Here is a 21,194-nt window from a genome sequence, read left to right as displayed (position 1 = left end):
GTGTCCACCCACGTGTACTTCCATGTGTTTGTCCACGTGGCATCGTCCCAGCTAGGCCATGTGTTACTTCATTTGCCACTACTCGAACAACCTTCAAGGCATCCGGAGACATCTTGTCTGGACCGTTGGCGCCATTGAGCGGCCCGCGTCTTCCTGATAGCCTCAAATCTTCTCTGATATGCAAGACTCTAACTAACTGGCACCAAATTAATTGATTGGATTCTTCTCATCCTCACGTCTACGTTAGTAGATAGGCACATCAAGTCTCAAACCATCAACAAGATTGAAAGGACGACAAGTTGTTTCATGACGCATCATCTAACATAGCCCCCAACCGCCTTACAGATATAATGATTGCCTTGTCACTACTACGCAGTCATCACTACAAGGGTCAACTCGACACTACTGAGCCCTTCTCCACCTTTGAACACTATAAAAAACCCTATTGAAATAGCATAAGAGGAGGACACTTTGAGTTTTTTTTTTTTTTTCTCTCTCTCTCTCTCTTTTGGGGTTTCCATTCATTCCCAAAGTCTGACTTGGGCTTCGAAGGGTGTGTCCGGACAACTCGTCTGGGCATCTTCATGCAAGGAAGTAGAAAGCGCAGATTCCGGCACTGGAACGGGAACTTTCACTGCCACATCTAAGGGAGGAATCCATCCTTAGTTGACCAAGTATCAACACTAACTTGATCATCGAAGAGGTTTTCCTAGAAACTATCTTAATAAAACTTTTTTTTTGTGAGAATAACTAAGAGAATGAGACACAAAAGCTAAGAGCCTAGGTATAGAAAAAGCAAGGCCCAACAAAAGAGATGGTCAACCTTATGTCCAAACTTGGGTTGATTTTTGGTCAAGTAGGTTTATTAAGCTCAATTTGGGGGGAGGTTTTAAAATTTATAGCTCTTGGTTTTGATTCAAATTTGATGTTGGTATTTAACTCACTTTTCTTTTCACCTTTTTTCTTGGTTTCTATATTGAACTTTAGAACAATACTATGCATTGTGTCGTGTATCATATGTATTCTTTTCTATGGCTTGTTTTATTTATCTTCAAAATATATTTGGTATGTGGGAATGAGAAATGAAAATAAATATTTTATTTCTATCCTTATTTCTTTTTAAATAAGAATGAATTTGATTATTCTAATTCTTGTGTTTGAATGTATCTAGAAATATAAAATTGAAATTGTGAAACCAAGGTTTGGTTAATCTTGATTTTGATGATAACAAAACAAGGTTTAGAACTAATGATCATATTTCAAGTGTGATTAGGCAAGACAACTTCCAAAGTGGCAATCCAAAGACAAATCAAGTCAAGGAGAAATCATGAAGAAGAAGACCACCTCAAAGAGAAGAATTTTTCAAGACCAAAGCTTCTTAGGATCTCTTTGTAAGGTTGTTGGTGCACTAGGACTTTCATGCATTTCATTCTTTATTTACGCACCAAAATCATCCAAGAGTAATATTGTTTTAAATATCTTAAGAATTGGATGATTTCATGTTTTCAACTAAAACCTTGTGTTAAATGATTTTCAAACTTGTGTTAAAAGGTTTTAAGTTGAAAAAGGTTGAGTGTTGAGCCAAAAAAATGGCTCAACCGATTCATCCGGTCGACCGATTGTGCTCGTCTGGTCGAGGACCGGTTGAGGGAGCCAAAAAGTTTCTCTCTCTCCTAGTGGCTTCCTCTTCCCGATCAAGGTTGAACCTCAATCGGTTGAGGTCCGGTCGAGGTCCGGTTGAGGTCCGGTTGAGGCCCAACGGTCACTTTTCCTAACGGTTAGTCAATCGGTTGACCCCTAGCTCGACCAGTCGAACCCCCCACGGCTAGTATGACTTTTTTCTTCTATAAAAAGGCTCCAAACTTCATTGTTTCATAAGCTAAACCTTTCCAAATCTTTCTTGATTGTATTTGAGCCTTGGAAGAGTATTTTTGAGTGCACCATTATTCCAAAACTTACATATCTTTAGTGCACCATTTAATCCTAGTTTCTCTTGTATCATTTGAGCTTAAAGTTCTTGTACTAGGATTTTTGAGAGATCATTTTATTTGTAAATCTTTGAGAGGAATTTTCTCAAGTGAGGGGTATCACTTGAGAGGTTGTTCAAGAGTGGGATAACTCTAGAGAAGTGTAAAAGGGTGCTTGGAGCCAAAAGTCCAAAAGGGTGAATTGGAACCATAATCCGATTGTAAAGAGATTGGAAGCTTGGTTGAAACTTCAAGATAGTGGAACCCTCACTCGGTTAAGAGGTTGAGGAGAGTGGACGTAGGCAAGGAAGTGCTGAACCACTATAAACTCTCGTGTTTGCACTCTCTCTTCCCTAACTCTTTTAAATTATATGCAATTGTGTTTAGTTTGTTTATTATATATTTGCATATAATTGTCTCTTATTTTTGCATAGTTTAAATTTGTGAAAAAAAGACCATCACCCTATTCACCCCCCCCCCCCCCCCCCCCCCCCCCCCCCCCCCCCCCCCCCCACACCAATTCTAAGGTGATTACAATAGGTTGGATTAGCCTTAAATTCCTAACATAAATGATTATTTGTTTTCATTTCAATCTTTGATAACAATGGAAATATGAATAGAAAAAATGATAATAATATCTTTACACATAATTTAAAATGATTTTTTATTTTTATTTTAAAAGAATGTCTTTTAAGAGTGTTTTTTTATTATATAATAAATTAAAAAAATAAAATTTACTTAATAAATAAAAAACAATCATAAAAAGTAAAAAAAAAAAAAACATAATGAAAATGTAGGAATAAAATAATACTTCTAACTTATGTTTGGTTCCCATAAAATTTAAGGGAAAACACAATAAAAAGAAAATAGAGAGGAAAAGAAGAAGAAATGAAAAAATGAAGAAAAATAAAAAATAAATTTAAAATCAATAAATTATTTATTTTTATTTGTTACTTCAAACTCAATTTACTTATTTTAATTCATTGATAAGAAGATTAAATAATTTGAAAATATACAAGTTTTTAATTACTTTTATTTTTATATTATATTGTCTTTGGTATTTTCCACACAACTAAATGTGAGGAAATTATTTTTCTTAATATATATTTTTTCTTTTCTTAATACTTTTCAGGAATAAAAAATAACCTTAAGAAATTATATATCATTTCCTATACTAAGGGAATTAAAATTTTTACATCTTGAAAATCAATTAAAATCCCACTTATAAGACGGATTTCATTTCTAAGTGAATCATTATTGATTTCATTCTCATTGTCATTAGAAATGGGTAAGAAAAGAATCAAACACGCCCTTAATATTTTGGAAGGGGTATAATCAAATATAAAGTTTTTTTTGGTGGGTCAAATATTTTATGCTCCTTGGTTCTTCCCATCTTATTGACATATTATATATGCATATGATAATCCTTTCCTATAAACATCTTGGTCAAAATATAAATATTCTTAAATTTTGAATAAGGGATCTTGAAATATGGCATCAATATGATGACACACCAATAATTTTTTTTTTAGTGTACAAAATCATGTGACTTTGTAACAAGAAGCAAAAGCAAAGCAAAGCAAAGAGGAGAGACAACCATAAAACCAAAACAAGAAATTTCCATTGATTTTGATATTTTCCTTGATAGTTTTATAAAATCATCGATATTTGTGAGACCTAAACCTGAGCCATGGATGATAATGGTTTTGTAAAAGAAGCAAACAGAACCGAAGCTGCTACAGAAGAAGAATGAAGACTCCTGAAATCCACCAGGAACTGAATTATCCCATCATGTCCAAAACAAGAATTATTGAAAACTATCCGGAATACCCGATCAGATTTCAACACTAGTATAATCAAATTATATAATGGTACACAACCTGTCCAATAACAAAAATAAAGAATGATAAATTTGATTATCCAACAACAGCAGCTCTCTCTCTCTCTCTGTGGCATGCACAAGCAATTGTACAATGGAATGAATTACACCAAACAAACAGGCAGGACAGAGTCATCTGTTTCTCCACCACCACGCTCTGCCGCCACTGCCATCACTGCTGCCACCACCACCACCACCGCCACCACCACAACACCACCACCAGCACCACCAGTAGTGTCAAGTTCTGTTTCCCATATTTCAGGCTTAGAAAACTTTTACATAGACCCATGCATGTCTCGGCAAGAACAAATGATATATAACAGTCCTTTTCCTCACTTAAACAATAAATAAGAAAACGAATTGCTTTTGATTGGGAGCCAAGGACCACTATTTTGTAGCATGTATCAATAATTCCGCTCTGATTATTAGATTTGAAGGCTGTGGTCAATTTGACCTTTCGTCCCAAAGTGTATATCCATGGAAAAGAGATTTCGAAGCTACTAAAATAGTGATAGGAAGGTCAACTCACCTGCTCTCCGATCAAATCAAGACCCACCACTAGAAAGGTGATCCCTTGAAACAGCAGGAAGTAGAAGTGAATTCCCTGGGCAGACAACAAGCTTCTTACTGAGGCAGTTAACAAAATAAAGGCAAGAGCAAGTTCTTTCCTGTATAAACGGTTTCTTTTGGTTTTTCCAGTTTTCTTGGTCATTTCTAGTTTGTTCAGCTCTAAAATGCCTGGGTCTGAGGACGACCTGTGGAGACTGGACCCTTCCACAAGAGGGTCAGATTCTTTCTCAGCAAATGCAACTAGGTCTGCCTCTGAGGATCTTCCCAATTTCTTTGTAACTATCCATTCATAAGAACTCCCAAACCGAAACAGCCCTGATATCATGGCATTGAATTTGGTCACTGACATGGTATTCTCAAATAGAAGGTAGGGGACTATAAATGGGAATGACCGTGGTGCCGGAACAATATTCAAGATGGACATGATTCCAGGGACATAACAAACCACCCAAGCTGGCAACTGAGCTTCGGGCAAGAACATGGTCAGGGGGAGGATAATGCAGAAGAGGGTGAATGAATAAAAGGGCAGGATAAGCTTCCGCAAGAGGAAGAAAAGAAGTATTAAGTTGGCTTTCTTGGCTGAACTCACCTGAAATTCAAAAGAAAGCTAATATTAACCAAGTATAACATATGAAACCAGATAACTTCCAAGGCCACAATTAAGGTCACAGCATGGTGGAATAAACTTAATCTCAGGGATCATTATGTGGTGCATGATTCTCAAAGTTCTCATAGAATAAAATTGCAGAAAATTTAATGCACAACAAAAAATAAATATTTCCTTTCTTTTGTAAGTTATATAATTATTTAAACTTAGAAGAGGCCATTATTGGTTCCACCAAGGCAACCAAAAGAACTTATGTTTTACTCAATATAGTAGAAACTTTAGTAAGAGAACATCTAGAAAACCAATCTTGTGCAAGTGAAGTGGTTATATGGCACCCATTTGCTAGACTTGTAAATATAAATCTGATCAATCAACTTAGAGCCCATTAACCTCTAACTGCCTACTTTGGGGAATTCCAGTCTTTCACTCTCAAAACCAACAGGCAACTTAACTTAATAAGGTTGGAAACTACACCATGAACAAGAACCCCACATCATTTCAAAGAAAAAAAAAAGTATGGGGTTAAAAGGGAACATTCAGAAACCACAAGAAATGAAATATAAGCCAGCCAAATGTACATGCCTCCCACTATGTTATGATTTTCTATAACCAAAATGTGCAGAGGTAAGTCACACACTTCAAAAACACCATCTATTTAAAACAAGTTCTAACTTGTAAGTGAAGCCCGGGAAACTCCATTCTCCATCTTCCAACTGTATTTTGTACTTTAATTTTCATTTTTGGGTGATTGCGTTTTCTCTTTTGCTTCCACTGAAAAACTAATTAATCAAAATATTTCTAGCTTAATATTTGGAGTTGACCAAAAGTCTCCTTTCTTGTTGCCTCTCAAAATAAACTCCTGTTAAAAAATTTCAAATGCTTTTGATACTTGAGGTTTTCTAGACTGAAAAAGAAATATTTTCTTCAAAGAAATGAGATAACGAATTCAAACTCCCATACCTTTGAACGGAGTATGTCAAAGAAGCACAAGCGGAACAATTGCATTGGACCTGAATGCCAACGGTGTTGCTGTTTCTTGTATGCCTCATAGGACTCGGGGAGTTCACAAAGGCACTGCAAAAAGAGAAAGAAAAACCCTGACATCCAAAATCTCATATGTCTGGAGGAACTCTCAGAATGTCAAAACATTTACAAACCTTTACATCATTCAGATATATGAACTTCCATCCACAAAGGTGAGCTCGGACGGCAACATCCATGTCCTCAACAGTTGTCCGTTCCAACCAGCCACCACAATCTTCAAGGGCTTTGATTCTCCATACACCAGCAGTTCCATTAAAACCAAAGAAGTTGATGAACACACCATTGACCTGTTGTTCAACCTCAAAGTGGAAGGACAGGTTTATGTTCTGTAATCTCGTAAGCAAATTCTCATCCTTGTTTACAAAGGCCCACCTTGTTTGGACCAATGCTAGATCATCATTCCCCTTCAACCAAAAGAATGCCATTTAAAAATAAAAAAAAAAAATTACCAATTAAATTTAAATACATTAATAATACCCAAAGCAGATTGAATAGGTCATATGATTGAGCCAATAAGGGAACAAGAGTTGAAGATATCAAATCTTGTCATCTCAAATCTAATCTATCAGCAAGCCAATATAAAATAAGTGCTAAATATAGCTCAACTCCTAATCTAATCAAGTCCAGCTATATGTTAATCAATACCAAATGATGTAATCTTATAAATCAAATCATGATGCAATTTTCCCAAATTTCATATTCAACAATTTCTCTCAAATTGATGTTCTAACAATTTCCAACCTAAAAAGGCATTCCACACTTCCATTGCCATCCCAGTGAAAAAGGGATCCATTGCTTTTGTCAATTGGAGAAAACAGTTATTTGAGCAACTGCTGCTATCCCTTGCAATGAATCTCAATTATAAGAATGCTTCTATAGCTTCACATAGATCTGAAAATAAATCAACAGTTGGGAAAAAAAAAATAGATGAACAGTTAAATACAACAATTGTCTCTCACACTAGACACAACCAGCTGAAATACAGAGCGGATTTCAGCAGGAAACAAATCACTCCAACAGTTGGGCCCAAAAAATTGAAGATCATCTCCCAAATTGTTTCTTGCTTTGGGCTGAATGCGGGTAAACAAGTTCTCATACCTGATCAAACAACAAAATGCAGGTGCACAAATTCCTTCTTTTTTTTTGCCCCTAGCCCATGTAAACCATACTTTTCACATTGTATGGTTATTTGCTTATCAAACAACTTTTTTTTTTCCTTACAGGGTCAACCAATCAGCTCTTTGACACATGCAACTTTCCTTTATCTCTCCCTTTACCAGCTCCTTCTTTTCTTTTTTTCCTCTACAGTCTTCCCTTTTTACACGTGTAGAAGAAGGATAGGAGAGAGTGAGAAAGGGTTCATCGTTCTTCCCTAAGTTATTGTGCACTACCCCTGTTATCTTCCTTTCAGGCACAGAACAAATAGCAAGACCCAGCAAGACCAACAGCAAAAATAATAACCTTACTTATAGAATATAAAACCCTAGAAACTCAACAAAATGATTAAAAAAATGAAAGGCTGTTATATGTCACCCTATTACAACTAATTCTTTCCCTAGAATTCCTAAGCCTTCCAAATAATGGAATTTAAACATAAATAGGATTTCAAATCTTAATCAAATCAGAAATTCAAAAAGAAGAAAAAACAAAAAAATGAAAGTCTAAAAAGCATAGGAACTTCATACAATAAAAAATTCCCCGAGAAGAGGATCCTTCACATACAACAAACTTTAACTCCAAATGGAAAACCATGGTTAAATTTTTTTTTCCCTCCCTTTTTGGACTTCTCTCTCACATTAACTTGTCATACTCTAGTCCATATGTCTTCATATTAATGAATACCTAGCTCATATTCAAGCTGAGTTTTTATTAAAACATGCTATTTGTCAATGAACCAACTTTCAGACATAGTAGTGTAGGATGAAGAAAGAGAGAAAATAAGGAGAGAAGATTCTCTTGCCTGTGTTACAGGGAGTCTACTTTGGTTTGAACCTAACAATGTCCATTTTGGTTTTTAGTTTTAACCCAGGGAAAGGATGAGGCACATGGGTACCTAGTTAACTCATCCCTATTTTTTTTGCATACCTTGTCGCAGTCATACAAACTGCAGGTAATGAGGGAATTGTAATTGAGGGACTTGAATTAGGCAAGCGGAGTGTTTTCAGAGTCTGGTATACTTTCCTTGTTCAAACAAGTTGACAGAAATCCTTGACATGAGTACAATAAAAACGAATTACACTTAATGGAAAGAAATGTTAGGCAACCAAGAATATGTACATAAAGTAAGAACAATCAAGAATAGAATTTTGAGCCGGGTGAGTAAAGGGGGCTAAGAATGAAAGAAAAAGAATAAACATGTATTTCAATGCATGATAAGGGGATGTCAGCTAAGGTGGTTTTAGTCATAGCTGGCAAAGACAAATGATGAACGATACCTAAACTTCAAGTAAAAGCCTGCATGAGCCAATAGAACTCTTCATAGGGTTAGTTATATTGAAGTTACCTTAAAATAAGGAATAGTTTTCTTCAAGAAATCTGGCCCTGGTTGAAAATCGGCATCAAAGATTGCAACAAACTCATAATCCTTAACATAGTCACAGCTCATTGCAGATTTGAGATTCCCTGCCTTGTAGCCTGTGCGGATAAGGCGATGTCTGTACAATATGCGCAAGCCTCTTTGTTGCCATTTCTGTACTTCTGCCTTGATAAGGTGTTGAACATCCAAATCATCAGAATCATCTAATACTTGTACGAGCATTCTTTCCCTTGGCCAGTCTTGGATACATACTGCTGCAATAGATTGCTGGTAAACCTGTAAGACACCCCCAACAACATAGAATACTTAAAATTACGGAAGCAAAGAAATTAAATTGAAAAATCAAATCTACACAAAGATAAACATAGAATATACATAAAAGGAAGTGAACAGAAAAATTAAAAGAAAAAACAAAGGACAAAAAATCAACAAAAAAAGTAGAGCAAAATCATTAGCAAAAAGCAATTCAGTTGATCTTCTTATTGGTATCAAATTAAACAGAGGAAGAGAAAACAAATTGATTTACATTCTCAGTTTTGTTACCAAGGAAATACATGACCAACTCAACTTATTGTTGTATAAATATCATAGGGTCACCAGGAATCCAATCGACCTTGCTGCTCTTATTGGTATCAAATTAAACAAAGGAAGAGAAAGCAAATTGATTTACATTCTCAGTTTGTTACCAAGGAAATACATGATCAACTCAACTTATTGTTATAGAAATATCAGAGGGTCACCAGGAATCCGACCGACCTTTTTATTTTAGTTGTCACTTCCCTCTATGCATCAAATTTCTTCTTCTTCTTTACAGCTGGCCCCATACTTCAACCCATTCCCCCGCACGCACACACACAACAACAACAACCAAAAAAAAAGGGAAAGGGAAAAGGCACCATTCTAGTTTGGAATATAATAGGTCACACAGTAATTCCTTGTCCAAATTCATGGATAAAAATACAGACCAGCATCCAGTCTGGGACAATTAAGTGTTGCACTTGCACAATGCCTTTTTTGATTTCCTATAATCCTACTTTCGTGACATTGATAGTGAGGAGCACCAAATCGAATAGCACCTGATGTGAAATGGTGTTAACTTTATACAGTTTCTGACTTCATGACGGACCCATGGTTTGTCAAGCTTCAAGTTGGATTACATATGTGACCCACTCTTCCCATGCATGCCAAAAAATCAGGTTTATGAGAAATTGAGAGCTTCCATCATCCCTCTCCCATGTCAGACATTAAAGGAAATGTGAGGTTATGGATTAGGTGGAATGTAGCATTTAGTGTTCATGACATGCATGAAAGTGGTATATAATCCTAAGTTGAGAAACATGAGGCCCTCATTAAGCTAAAACTATATTGTGTGTGTGTGTGTGCATGTATTATTGGCCTAGCTCATTATAAATTAAAATTAAGAATAATTGTGTAATTACAATGAGTGATCAGCATTCAACATTCAGCAAAATTACAAGAAAGAGAAAAAAAAAGTCTTCTAAAGCATCATAATAGTGAATTGTTATCTAATATAGTCCACAAAAAGAATAAAAAATGTATGCGTATGAGCGTGCCATAGGAAGCTCCAATCAAAAGAAGCATATTTGTGGTTTGCTCATGTCAATCAGCCCAATGAGTGTGATATTAAAACCTTTCTACTTGTAGAACCTTTTGTGCACCACCTTACCAAGAGTGCCTTCAATGGGATGTATCAAATCCTATGGGTATTTCTAAATCAAATCAAATGAATAACACCTTTATCAAATACATTTGGGGCTAGAACTTTGTTGTCACCATTGTAATGAAATTTTGGGCAAATGCTTTCTCACCAAAAGAGTGAATTGCCATTGGGGTGTGCCTTCTTTACCTATGCTTGTGCATCCCACTTCATGTTTGCCTAAATCCATGACAAGACCTTGGGAGTCCTAAATGACATTAAAACATAATGCTTAAATCCATGGCATGGAGTCCTAAATCCACACCAAATCACCATCTTGATATTGCACCTCAACATTGACAATTTATGTCAGATTCCCTATTATTCAAACCCTAATATAATTCAGATAGAAAAAGGCACTGTAAAAGGTTTCACAATTACACAATTTTTGCTAGGTATTTGAATCATGTTATTTTAAGGAGCACCCAAAACCATAGCCATGCAAATATTTAGAACCATGATAGTGGTGGTTCTACATTAGATAGAGAAAAAAAAAATTGACGTTATATCTATATGGGCTCCTCTTAACTATGTAGACATGTTTTAACGCCGTAAGGGTCCCTTAGGCCCAAAGCAAACAATGTCTACATGCTTAGGATATCGTCCTTTTAGACATGATGAAGACATCGTGTTTGCATGAAAGGGTAATTATGGTATTCCACATTGGATAGGGGAAAAAGTTTTTATCACTATATATGTATGAGCTCCCCTTAACCATATCCCACAAATTCATACATTTATTACATGTCTACTACAAGACTTGACGCCATGGGAGTATTAGCATCTAGACAACAAATAAACATCGAACACCTATCTAGTATAATGTTATCAGAGAAGAATCATTAATAATTCAGGGAAGTGGAGCAATTCAGCATGTCCTAAGACTTCCTTTTAATCTAACCCAGGCTGCCAACTAAAAGCGAATTTGGAAATCTAGTCAAAGCATGATAGCTTGCTGTCCTAGCAAGAAAACCAACAACAAGATCATAGAAAAACATTTTAGGTTGGATCAATTAAACATCCTTAAATGATGACAGGAAATATTCAATATCCCAGTTAAGAGAAGAAGGTATTGTATTGAAATCAAAGGTTTTCTTCAATGCTCAACTAGTATCAACTATCAACCTTAAAGGAACAATCTTAGATGTGACCATTTTTAAATTAGCCATGCTTGTAAAAGAAACCTAATTCTTTTAAGAAGATCTAAAATGAAATTTCTTATAATTTCTAGACCAGCCATTCATGCTGATGCAATCAAAGGCAAACCAAAACAATAAGAGGAAGAATTGGATGAAAAAAAAAGTCCTATCCTTCATAGAACTAGTGCAAAAAGAAAATTACATATTGTATCAAGCAGAAGAAGCAAGAAAATATTAAAGAAGCCAACAATGAATGCTAGGTTTTCCGGCCAAACACTCCAAAGAACATAACATATAATCTCCTGGGACAGTTGACCCTTTAACAAACCAAATAGGACAAATCTTAACTAAAAGGCAAGTTCCTAACTAAGAAACCTAACCTAAAAGTGCAAGTGGGGTGTATCTATAGCCGGCTTTGCTGCTTCACAGCTCCACAATCCCCCTTCTTTTATATCTAAAAGAAGCTTCGCAAAGTGCACTATCAGTCCCCTTCAAACAACAGGGCCCCTGCCATTCTTCCCTCTATGGAACCAGGCTGAATCCCCAACTACATTATAAAAGGGGTCTTGGCAATCTGCCCAATATCATATAAAGCTGCTGCTACTTCATCCCCTTCGTTGCCTGCTTCAATATATTGTTTAAAGTAGTCAACGAACTTATCATTTTCCTAAATCAATAAACCAATTGGCACCTACATGGTAGGCAATTGGTTCTGATGGTCCACTAGGATGATTAAACCCTAAAGAACCTCTGACCATGGTTCAGATGCCACTTGTTTATTTCAATTACCTTCATTTTACCGACAATCGATAATTCTGAGAACAGGAAGCCAAATCTAGTTGGATGATGATGTTCGATCCACTAATGTGATTGGACCCGACAATTATATTGCTGGTCCCATACCCTAACACTAGCGCTAGTTACTAACAACTAAAATTTCGACCAGATATAGAACACAGTTCTTGTTCATAGAAAGCTTATAATGGCACAATTATTTCTAAAGATCTAAATAAAATCATTGCTAAAACCAACCAAAATTCAAGTGAAACAGCAAATATATTGAACAAAAGCTTATTTCCAGGGGTTCGAAACCTACATCTTCTTACCTCCCTCTCATTGCACATTGGGATCTGAACCAACACCATGGGATAATCCTGCACATTCTGCCCCTCCGAATTCTCCGAAAACTCCATCACCGCAACCGGCTTCAATTTCCGGAACTTGATCCAAAAACAACCCAACATCAAAACAATCCGATCCACTGACTGTATCAAGAACAAAACAATACAAACATTCGTCAAACTCTGCAACGGCGGAGCCAGATAATTCGCCCTAATCTTCAACCAATTGGCGTACACAAGCTCAACCAACCCCAACACCTCCACCTCGGCCGAACTGAGGGACGGCGGACTGAAATGCCACCCCTTAAAGTAAGCAACAAGCTCAAACAAGAGCAGAACCAAAACCACAACCAGAAACACCTTAATTGCGTGGTACAGCCTGGATTCAGATCGAGACGAATCCGCGGCAACAGAAGAAGATGCAATTCTCCGATTGGCGGTTCGGAGAATGGCGACAAAGCCATTGGACAGGTAGGCAATGGAACTAGCTAGTTGCTGTAACTTGAGAAGACAGACCCAGGAGAGCTGGCGGGCGCTCCGGGTTCGCTCCTTGTCAACGGCGGGATCGGCGGTGGGAGTGTGGATCTCGACGGAAGTGAACAACCTCTGGGTTTCAGATTTGTCGATGAAGAGGTCGTGATGCTTCTCCCTTTGCTTGTTCCACCATTCTTGGAACTCATAATTTTGCGGTCGAGACATACAGAAACGTAGAAAGAAAGAAACAGTGAGAATGTGCTTGGATTTTGAGATCTCTTTCACTGCACCATTTTTTCTTCCCTCACTACTGCTTTGGTGTTGTGATCCGGAGTTTGTGGGGATTGATTGGGGGGAAGTAGCTGGATGGACTGACGGGTGTCCTTTATTTGGAAAGCCTACACCAAATTTAGTTATCATCTGGGGTTTGGGCTGATCTCACATGGGTTTGGCTGGTAGATGGATGGGCTGCTTTTGGTGGCACCCCAAACCATTTGTTAAATTCAGACCAAAGTGATATGGTTTCCATGAGGTTGGATGAGCTGGTTGGCTTGACTCCTTGAAATGACTCTTAAGTCCATTCCTAGGAGGGAGAAAGCTCTACCTCTCAGAATTAGTAAAGATAAAAGTCCGTAAATGTGACTTCAAAAATAACTTGATTTTGCCATTGATAAGTTTGCGAGAAAGTTCGACAACATAGTGAAAAGTCAAAAGAACAATAGGAGGGATGAAGATAAATACAAGCAAGTGAAAAACCTCATCAAGTTAGTGTTGAAATTGTAATGGTGATGGTCACCATGACTATGAATGTGCAATCAAAAGGAAGAATAAATTTGTTGTGAATGTGTCTGTAGTTATTTTTTGGGGATGAATGGTAAAACTTAATATTTTTTACTATTTAAGTTATTGATTTAAAACTTATTATATAATTTTTATTTTAAATATTAAGGTTGTTTAATAAAATTAATTTAAAATTTATTCTAAATTATCAAATTAACATATTTATCCTCATAAATTATAATTAGGATAAAGAAGTTCGAGCAACAAATGATGATAAAAAAATAAAATAAAAATATGGATTAAGAATAAGTTAATCATTTTTACTATTATTTAAAAATTATTTTTCACTTTAAATCATATCATTAAATTATTTTACAAAATATACTTGATTTATTTAATGACTTAATTAAGTAATTTTAAGTTATTAAATTGGTTCATCAAATACCTGCTAAGTTTGATGTATATTCTTTTAATACCCTATGATTATGAAAAAGAAAAAAGAAAAAAGAAAAAATTATGCTTCCACTAACTAATAAAAAAATATATAAGGTTTTTAAGAACTTGAACTTTCATCTTTCATGTTAAATGTACCATTAATAAAATTATTCTTTAAACATAGACTTGAATAACACTTATAACAAGAGATTTAGAATTGTCCTTTTTTTGATGTGACAAAACACGAAAAAAGGTACAACCTTTTTAATTAAAAAAAAATCAAAGAATCACAACTCTCCAAGTCACCTTCACTTTTAATATCTTTTTTTTTTTTTTTATCATTTAATATCATTTTTTTTTCCTCCATATCCCTTTTGATATCTATTTTTAAAATATTTCAAAGCCACAATAGGTTCCTTTTTAAACTTTTTTAATTTCAATTTTTTTAATGTTTCATCCTTTTATATTTATTGGTTAACATATAATAAAGAATCATATAGAACAAATAAAATATAATCTAAAATACAATAAAAAAACAATTAAAGTTTCTTAGTTTTTTTTTCAAATATTCAATTTATAATTTTGAAGAATAAAAGAGTATATAAATACTTTAAAGTAAAAAGATAATATTTTTTTTTATTAAAAAACAAGTATTTTGTTAATTTTTATGATTAAAAATAATATTTTATTTCCACTTTTTTTTTAATATAATCTATAAATTATATTTCTTTGTTGTCAAATTTCCTTTTATTATTATTTTTAAAATTTTACAAGTCATACATATTTCTCATAATCCCGTTGTAATAATTAAAATACATGTTAGATATAACTTCTAATTTTTTATGTTTGATATATGGTTATCAAAATTTTTATGATGCATAATATATTTTTATTTAATATAATGGATGATCTCAATATAAATTTAGAATTAATATATTAATAAAGTTCATCAGACACCTTCATAAAAAAAAATCAAAGAATATTCAATTTTAGATGATCCTATTACTAAATCCAATTTCGAACCTCACACACAAACTTAAGAAAAATACTTACATTTTTCATCAAAATACGTATATCCCTTTTAAAAAATATATATGTTTTTTAAGGCAAATCAGGGAGTGATTTGCAACCATACACCACCCTTGAAAATCAAAATTTGAATGAACTTTAAAAAAATAGGTACATCCCATTCTTAGGGAATTGGGACCAATTTTTCTTAAGGATATACTAATTTTTGTTGAGGATGTACTTAGGGTTTCAAAGTCCTTTTTGGGTGGGTAAAACCTTCAATCACTTCTCAAATGTCTTAATTGAACAAATAAACAATAGGAAGAGTGATAGGGGTCCCGGTAGCCCGAAGATTGGATGTACCAAAATCTCTTAAAGATATACCAATTTTTTTTAAGAATGTACCTAGGGTTCCAAAGTTAGTTTCGAGGTGGGGAACCACTTCCAATCCCTTCTTGAGGGTCCCTAAAGGAATATGTGGACCATAAGAAGGAAGATAGGAGTCTCGGTTCCCTTGGGAATGGATGTACCTATTTTTGTTAAGGATTTACCTAAGGTTCCAAAGATCGTTCCAAGGTGAGGGAGGGCCTCCAATCACTTATCAAGGGTCCCCAAAAGAATATAAACCATGATAAGGGAAAAAGGGGTCCTAGTAGCCTAAGAAATAAATGTATCAAATTTTCTTAAGGATGTACCAGATTTTTTTAAAGATGTATCTAGAGTCCCAAAGCTTGTTATAGTGTAAAAAACGACCTCCAATCACTTCCTGAGAGTCCCCAAAGGAACAAATATACTATGAGAAGGAGATATGGGTCTTGGTAGCCTGAGGAACAAATGTACCGAATTTTTTTTAAGGATGTACCTAGGGTTCCAAAGTCCGTTCTTGTGTAAGAAACAACCTCTAATCACCTTTCAATTTCAAATTGAGTTAAGTCAGCCTGTCCAAATCATGCCCTCATCAACTAGTAACAATCCCTTTTTTCAATTAAAACACAACATAGGTACTTTATTTGAAATTTGTATTTGCATCTTAACTATAATATATTACCCAAAATTATACTTCAAGTCAATTCATGAACATGAATTATTTCACAATCAAAATCCAATTCTAATAAAGGCAAAAAAAAAAAAAGGAAAATACTAACACCCATATCTATATTTATATTGAAAAATGAATAGTATTGCAAACAATCATATGGCATGAACTTGATTGATTGAAAGCTTTGAACAATGAAATTACCCCTTAATTCAACCCTATTATTCACTCTTAGAAATATGCCATGCACTTGATTGATTGAAAGCTTTGACACGTAACTGCACCGAAATTCAACCCTACTATTATTTTTGGAAACATATGATTCAACAAAAAGATGCAAATATGAACCCCACGTAAAGGTACTTAGCACATCTTTTACTATTAATAACATGAATGGTTCTATTTGACCCAAACAAATTCTTAGGCTATGTTTGGCTCCCGGAAAGTACAAAGGAAAGAAAAAAAATGCTAAGGAAAATGATTTTCTCATGTTTGGTTGTCCTATGAAAAATAATAAAAAAAATCAAATATAATTAAAACTAATTAAAAACTTATGTATTTTAAAATTATTTAATATTTATATTGATGAGTTAAAATAAATAAAATGAGTTTGAAGTAACAAAAAAAATAATTTATCAACTTTTAATCTATTTTTTTATTTTCCTTCACTTTTTCTTTCCTTCTACTTTTCCTTTATATTTTCTTTCTCTCGCATTTTCCCTCAAATTTTCCGAGAACCAAACATAGCCTTAATGAAAAAGATAGGTAATAGTCAATATTATACTTCAACTCATTTCATAGATATATTTTTCAAAATTAATCTCTAATTTTAGCTAAAGGGGGGAATCTTAAAGTATTAATATGATCACGCGTTTTTTGGGTGGAAATATTCAAAGAGTTGAAACTATCATGTGTTATAAATTTAATTAATTGAATAGCTTAATTATTTCCTTAATTCAACCCCATTCTTTACTCGTGGAAAGATAGAAACACGGGAGGACTTAGAATATAATTTCCAAAGAATTGTTTACCAATGTGAAGAGTTTGAAACTAATCATTTCCTTAATTTAATCCCATTCTTTACTCTTGGAAGATAGAATTAGATTGGACTTAGAATATAATTTCCAAAGGATTGTTTACTCTTGAAAATATAGAAGTTGATTAAGGGCATCCAATGTGAATTCCAAATATCGATATTTTTAAGAGTCAATTTGATAGGGATTTTAAAAAATGTTTTTAGAATTCGTTTGGTAATTATTATAAAAAACACTTTTAGCTTAAGATGTGTTTCTAGAAAAAAAAATTAGGTGTTAGACAAAATTTTAGAAACACTTTTAAAAATGTGAAAAATCACTTGTAGTGTTTTATAAAAAAAACACTTTATGGGTAATTCTCATAAAAACACTCAAAGAAAATACTTCCATTAAAAATACTTCAAGTAGAAATACTTTCAAACGCACTATGCACTCTTAATCTAAAAAGTATTTTTGAAAAAAAAAAAATCAAATATCGGGTAAAATTTAAAAAACACATTTAAAATTTTGAAAAATCATTTATAGTAATTTTCAAAAAATCACTGATAGGTGATCTTCCTAAAAACCCTTTTTGAGAAAACACTTTAAATATAAACATTATCAAATGTACTCTAAATGAAATTCTTCATGTTATTTAGATTATCATTTCCACAATTGTTTTTATTAGGTCATTTTTTTTGTCATTTTAACCTAAATCTTTTTATAATGTAGGTAAGACCTCAATGAAGATTCTATGGTACCCAAACTTATACTTTTCTTCATTTCATAAGGTTTAAATAAACCAATCCCCAATTGTAATTAGGCAAAAGGTAAAAATCTTAAAATATTTCATTTGATATCATTTCTATTAAAATAGTTAATTTATTGAAAGTTTTGAAAAAACGTAATTATCACTTTAATTCAACCACATCATTTAAATGTAGGGTCCAATAAAAAAAATTGAATTGTATGTGAATATTAATTTTTAGTTTTAGAAAATATTATTATTAATGTCAATTTCACATTGGTATATTTAACCCAAAATGTTTTCATTTAGCACACAACATAAGTGCATTAAATGAGATATGTAACTGTCATCTTAATTTCATAGTACCCAAAATCATAGTCCAATTGTAATTAAAAAAAGAAAAATATCAGCATATTAATACAAGTATAAATGACATAAGAGATGATGTCATGAAATTGCATTGATTGATAGCTTTGAATAACATGTCATGAATATGAAAGCTTTGAAATTTAATATCACCCTAACTCAACTTCCATTATTTACTCTTAGAAACATAGAATCCACTAAAGAAAAAAAGAAGGAAAAAAGGAAATGCAATATTATTAAGAGAAGGTTAATTTCGTTGATCTTTCCTAGGTATGGTAATTGCCGGGTTTGTGACGGGTCGTGCTCCTCCCAATTCCACTTTGTTTATTCAAAATAATTATTATCTTCGAGCCCTATTTATTTATTTATTTTGAAAAAAATTTAAAAGTATTTTATTTTTTATAATTTATTTTATTGACAAGATTTTATTATTATTTATTAAAAATAGAAAAATAAAAATTAAATTAATTTTATATATAATTGGGATGGGATGGGATGGGATGAGGTGGGACAAGGCAATACTAGAATCCATCTATGGTTTTTAAAAAAATCTCAAACCCGATCCAAATCCATTTATTTAAATTTCAAACTCATCCCATTAAGAGCGGGACAAATACTTGAAAAAACTCATCCTATTGTAATCCTTAGTCTCTCATGAGGTTTTAACTAAATATACTTAACTCCTATAAATTTGAAATTTTATCAAATACCTCTCATATTCTTTGTATTTCTTATTTTCACTTACCTCTCCTTTCACTTAAAGTAAGAGGTTTTTTTTTAATGAAATTTCAAACTTATGAGATCTAGGTGTATTTAGTAAAATCTTAAGGGAGGTGAATGAAATTACTCCTATTAAGACATTACATTTCTATTTTGTTTGTTAGCAACTTTATTTCTTTTTCTTTTCATTATAATATAGAAATTTTTTTACACAACGATTTACTGTCCATTGAAAATTCGAAATTGTTCTTCATTTAGCTGGATTGTCACAAGTAAGTTTGAAAAGATTTGATAGAGGCATGTTAGCATGTTAAAGGGTATGGATTATTTTTTTTTTTTTAAAAAAAAGAAGCTAAAATGTATTAATTAATTTTTAGAAAGTTGATATTTATTTTTTAAAGAAAATTCCTTTTTTGACCCTGTAGACTCTTAGGTCAAATTAATAACATATCTCTCACTATTATTGATATGAATGGTGCAATTGACCACTATTTTTAAAATTAGTCTCCAATTTTAGTTAAATATATGGGGAAAATGTTAATTATCAACATGGTTATGTGGTGAAAATGAAAGAGTTTGAAACTATCATATGTTATTAATTTGATTGATTGGTTGAAGACTATGAAAAACGTAATTGTCTCCTTAATCTATTCATATTGTTTGCTTTTACGAATATAAAGTCCGATAAGGACAAAAAGATGAATCCCAAACAACAGAATTTCCTACTATTGCTATTATTAAATTCTATGTTTCTATCACTACTTTTATTAGCTTTCTTTCTATCCTACTTTGCAAGATTCAGATATGATTTGAGTGAAAATTCAGTGGTGCTAAAAATTATACTTTTTCTCAATTCATAAAGGTTAGATATTTTCAATTCAATATCTTAATTTGAATTAAGTGAATGGGAAAAACCTTAATATAATCACATGTCTAATAACAAAGTTGACTGATTGAAAATGTTAGAAAATTGTTATTATCACTTTAATTTAACAACATTTAAATGTACCTTTTATCACTAGTTTTATCATTTGTGATGAACAATATATTAAGAGTCTATTCGACAATATTATAAGAAGCATTTTTATGATAAAGAGTATTTTTGAAAAATAAATTAAATATTTGATAAAATTTAGGGAATACTTTTAAAATTTTGAAAATCGCTTTGTAGTGTTAAAAAATCATTTGTAATATTTTCTAAAGAAATGTTTGATAGATGATTCTCCTAAAAATAAAAATATTTTGACTAAAAATACTTTAAGTAAACGCATGCACTATAAATTTGATAAATATATTTTAGTATCATGAGTTTCTTAGAACCCGTTTTAATAGTGATTTTATGAAGTACTTTTAACATTTCTAATACTTGAAGGTTTTTATCATTCAAGTCTTAAAAAGTCTAGAAATGTTTTCTAAAATTAATGTCAAACATAATCTAAGTAATTTTTTAGATTTTAAAAAATGTTTTCTAAAATTTTTTAAACACCTACTTTTTTTTTTTTTTTAATCTAAAAATGCTTCCAAGAATCATTGTTAAACAGACTCTTAATATCCACAACTTATCACATCAATAATAATAAAAAATCGCATAATAAATCACTTATTATTATTATTATTAGTAGTACAATACTTATGTATGCTAGAAAATGTAATTATCACATTAACTCTATCAAATTATTCTAAGAGCTACCATCTAATGTCTATATTTTTAAGCATATGCATGGGATTGACTTTCGTAGAGGTGATTTTACCTTGTATTGCTTATATCGGTAATAGTTCTATTAGAAATTCTTATTAGTTTGTGCTTGAATATTTAAAGAAAAAAACGTTTTGAAAATGTTTTTGGTAATTAAGCATGATTAAAATTAATTAGTAAGCATCAATCAAAGAAATCAATTTAAAGTTATGTTTGTTAAGTGGAAAGTAATAAAGAAAGGAAAAAAATATTAAAAAAATTATTTTCTTCTTATTGGTTTATCGTGAAAATTTTAGAAATAATTGATTAAATGATACGAAATACTCTCATAATTATGA

The 21,194-nt window shown here is 32.7% G+C and overlaps 1 protein-coding gene across 1 annotated transcript; it reads right to left on the bottom strand.

Moving 5' to 3' along the window:
- Positions 1 to 3,717: 3,717 nt before the first annotated feature.
- LOC117918650 (probable xyloglucan glycosyltransferase 6) lies at positions 3,718 to 13,499 on the bottom strand. The gene is made up of 5 exons (XM_034835447.1): positions 12,566 to 13,499; positions 8,571 to 8,879; positions 6,181 to 6,471; positions 5,984 to 6,097; positions 3,718 to 5,005 (listed from the first exon to the last, which is right to left on the bottom strand). Exons 1-5 carry the CDS (start codon positions 13,472 to 13,474, stop codon positions 4,367 to 4,369), a joined length of 2,262 nt encoding a protein of 753 aa, XP_034691338.1. The 5' UTR covers positions 13,475 to 13,499; the 3' UTR covers positions 3,718 to 4,366.
- Positions 13,500 to 21,194: the final 7,695 nt, after the last annotated feature.

This window comes from Vitis riparia, chromosome 7, assembly GCF_004353265.1.
Source record: "Vitis riparia cultivar Riparia Gloire de Montpellier isolate 1030 chromosome 7, EGFV_Vit.rip_1.0, whole genome shotgun sequence".
Classification (NCBI taxonomy): Eukaryota; Viridiplantae; Streptophyta; class Magnoliopsida; order Vitales; family Vitaceae; genus Vitis; species Vitis riparia.
This window is presented reverse-complemented; position numbering and strand designations above follow the sequence as displayed.

Excerpts from the sequence above, each read along its gene's own strand:
- LOC117918650 (XM_034835447.1), bottom strand. The coding sequence starts at position 13,474 with ATGATAACTAAATTTGGTGTAGGCTTTCCAAATAAAGGACACCCGTCA. Across the intron at positions 8,880-12,565 it reads CAATGTGCAATGAGAGGGAG|GTTTACCAGCAATCTATTGC; the intron begins GTAAGAAGATGT and ends GGTGTCTTACAG. Across the intron at positions 6,098-6,180 it reads TATATCTGAATGATGTAAAG|TGCCTTTGTGAACTCCCCGA; the intron begins GTTTGTAAATGT and ends CTCTTTTTGCAG.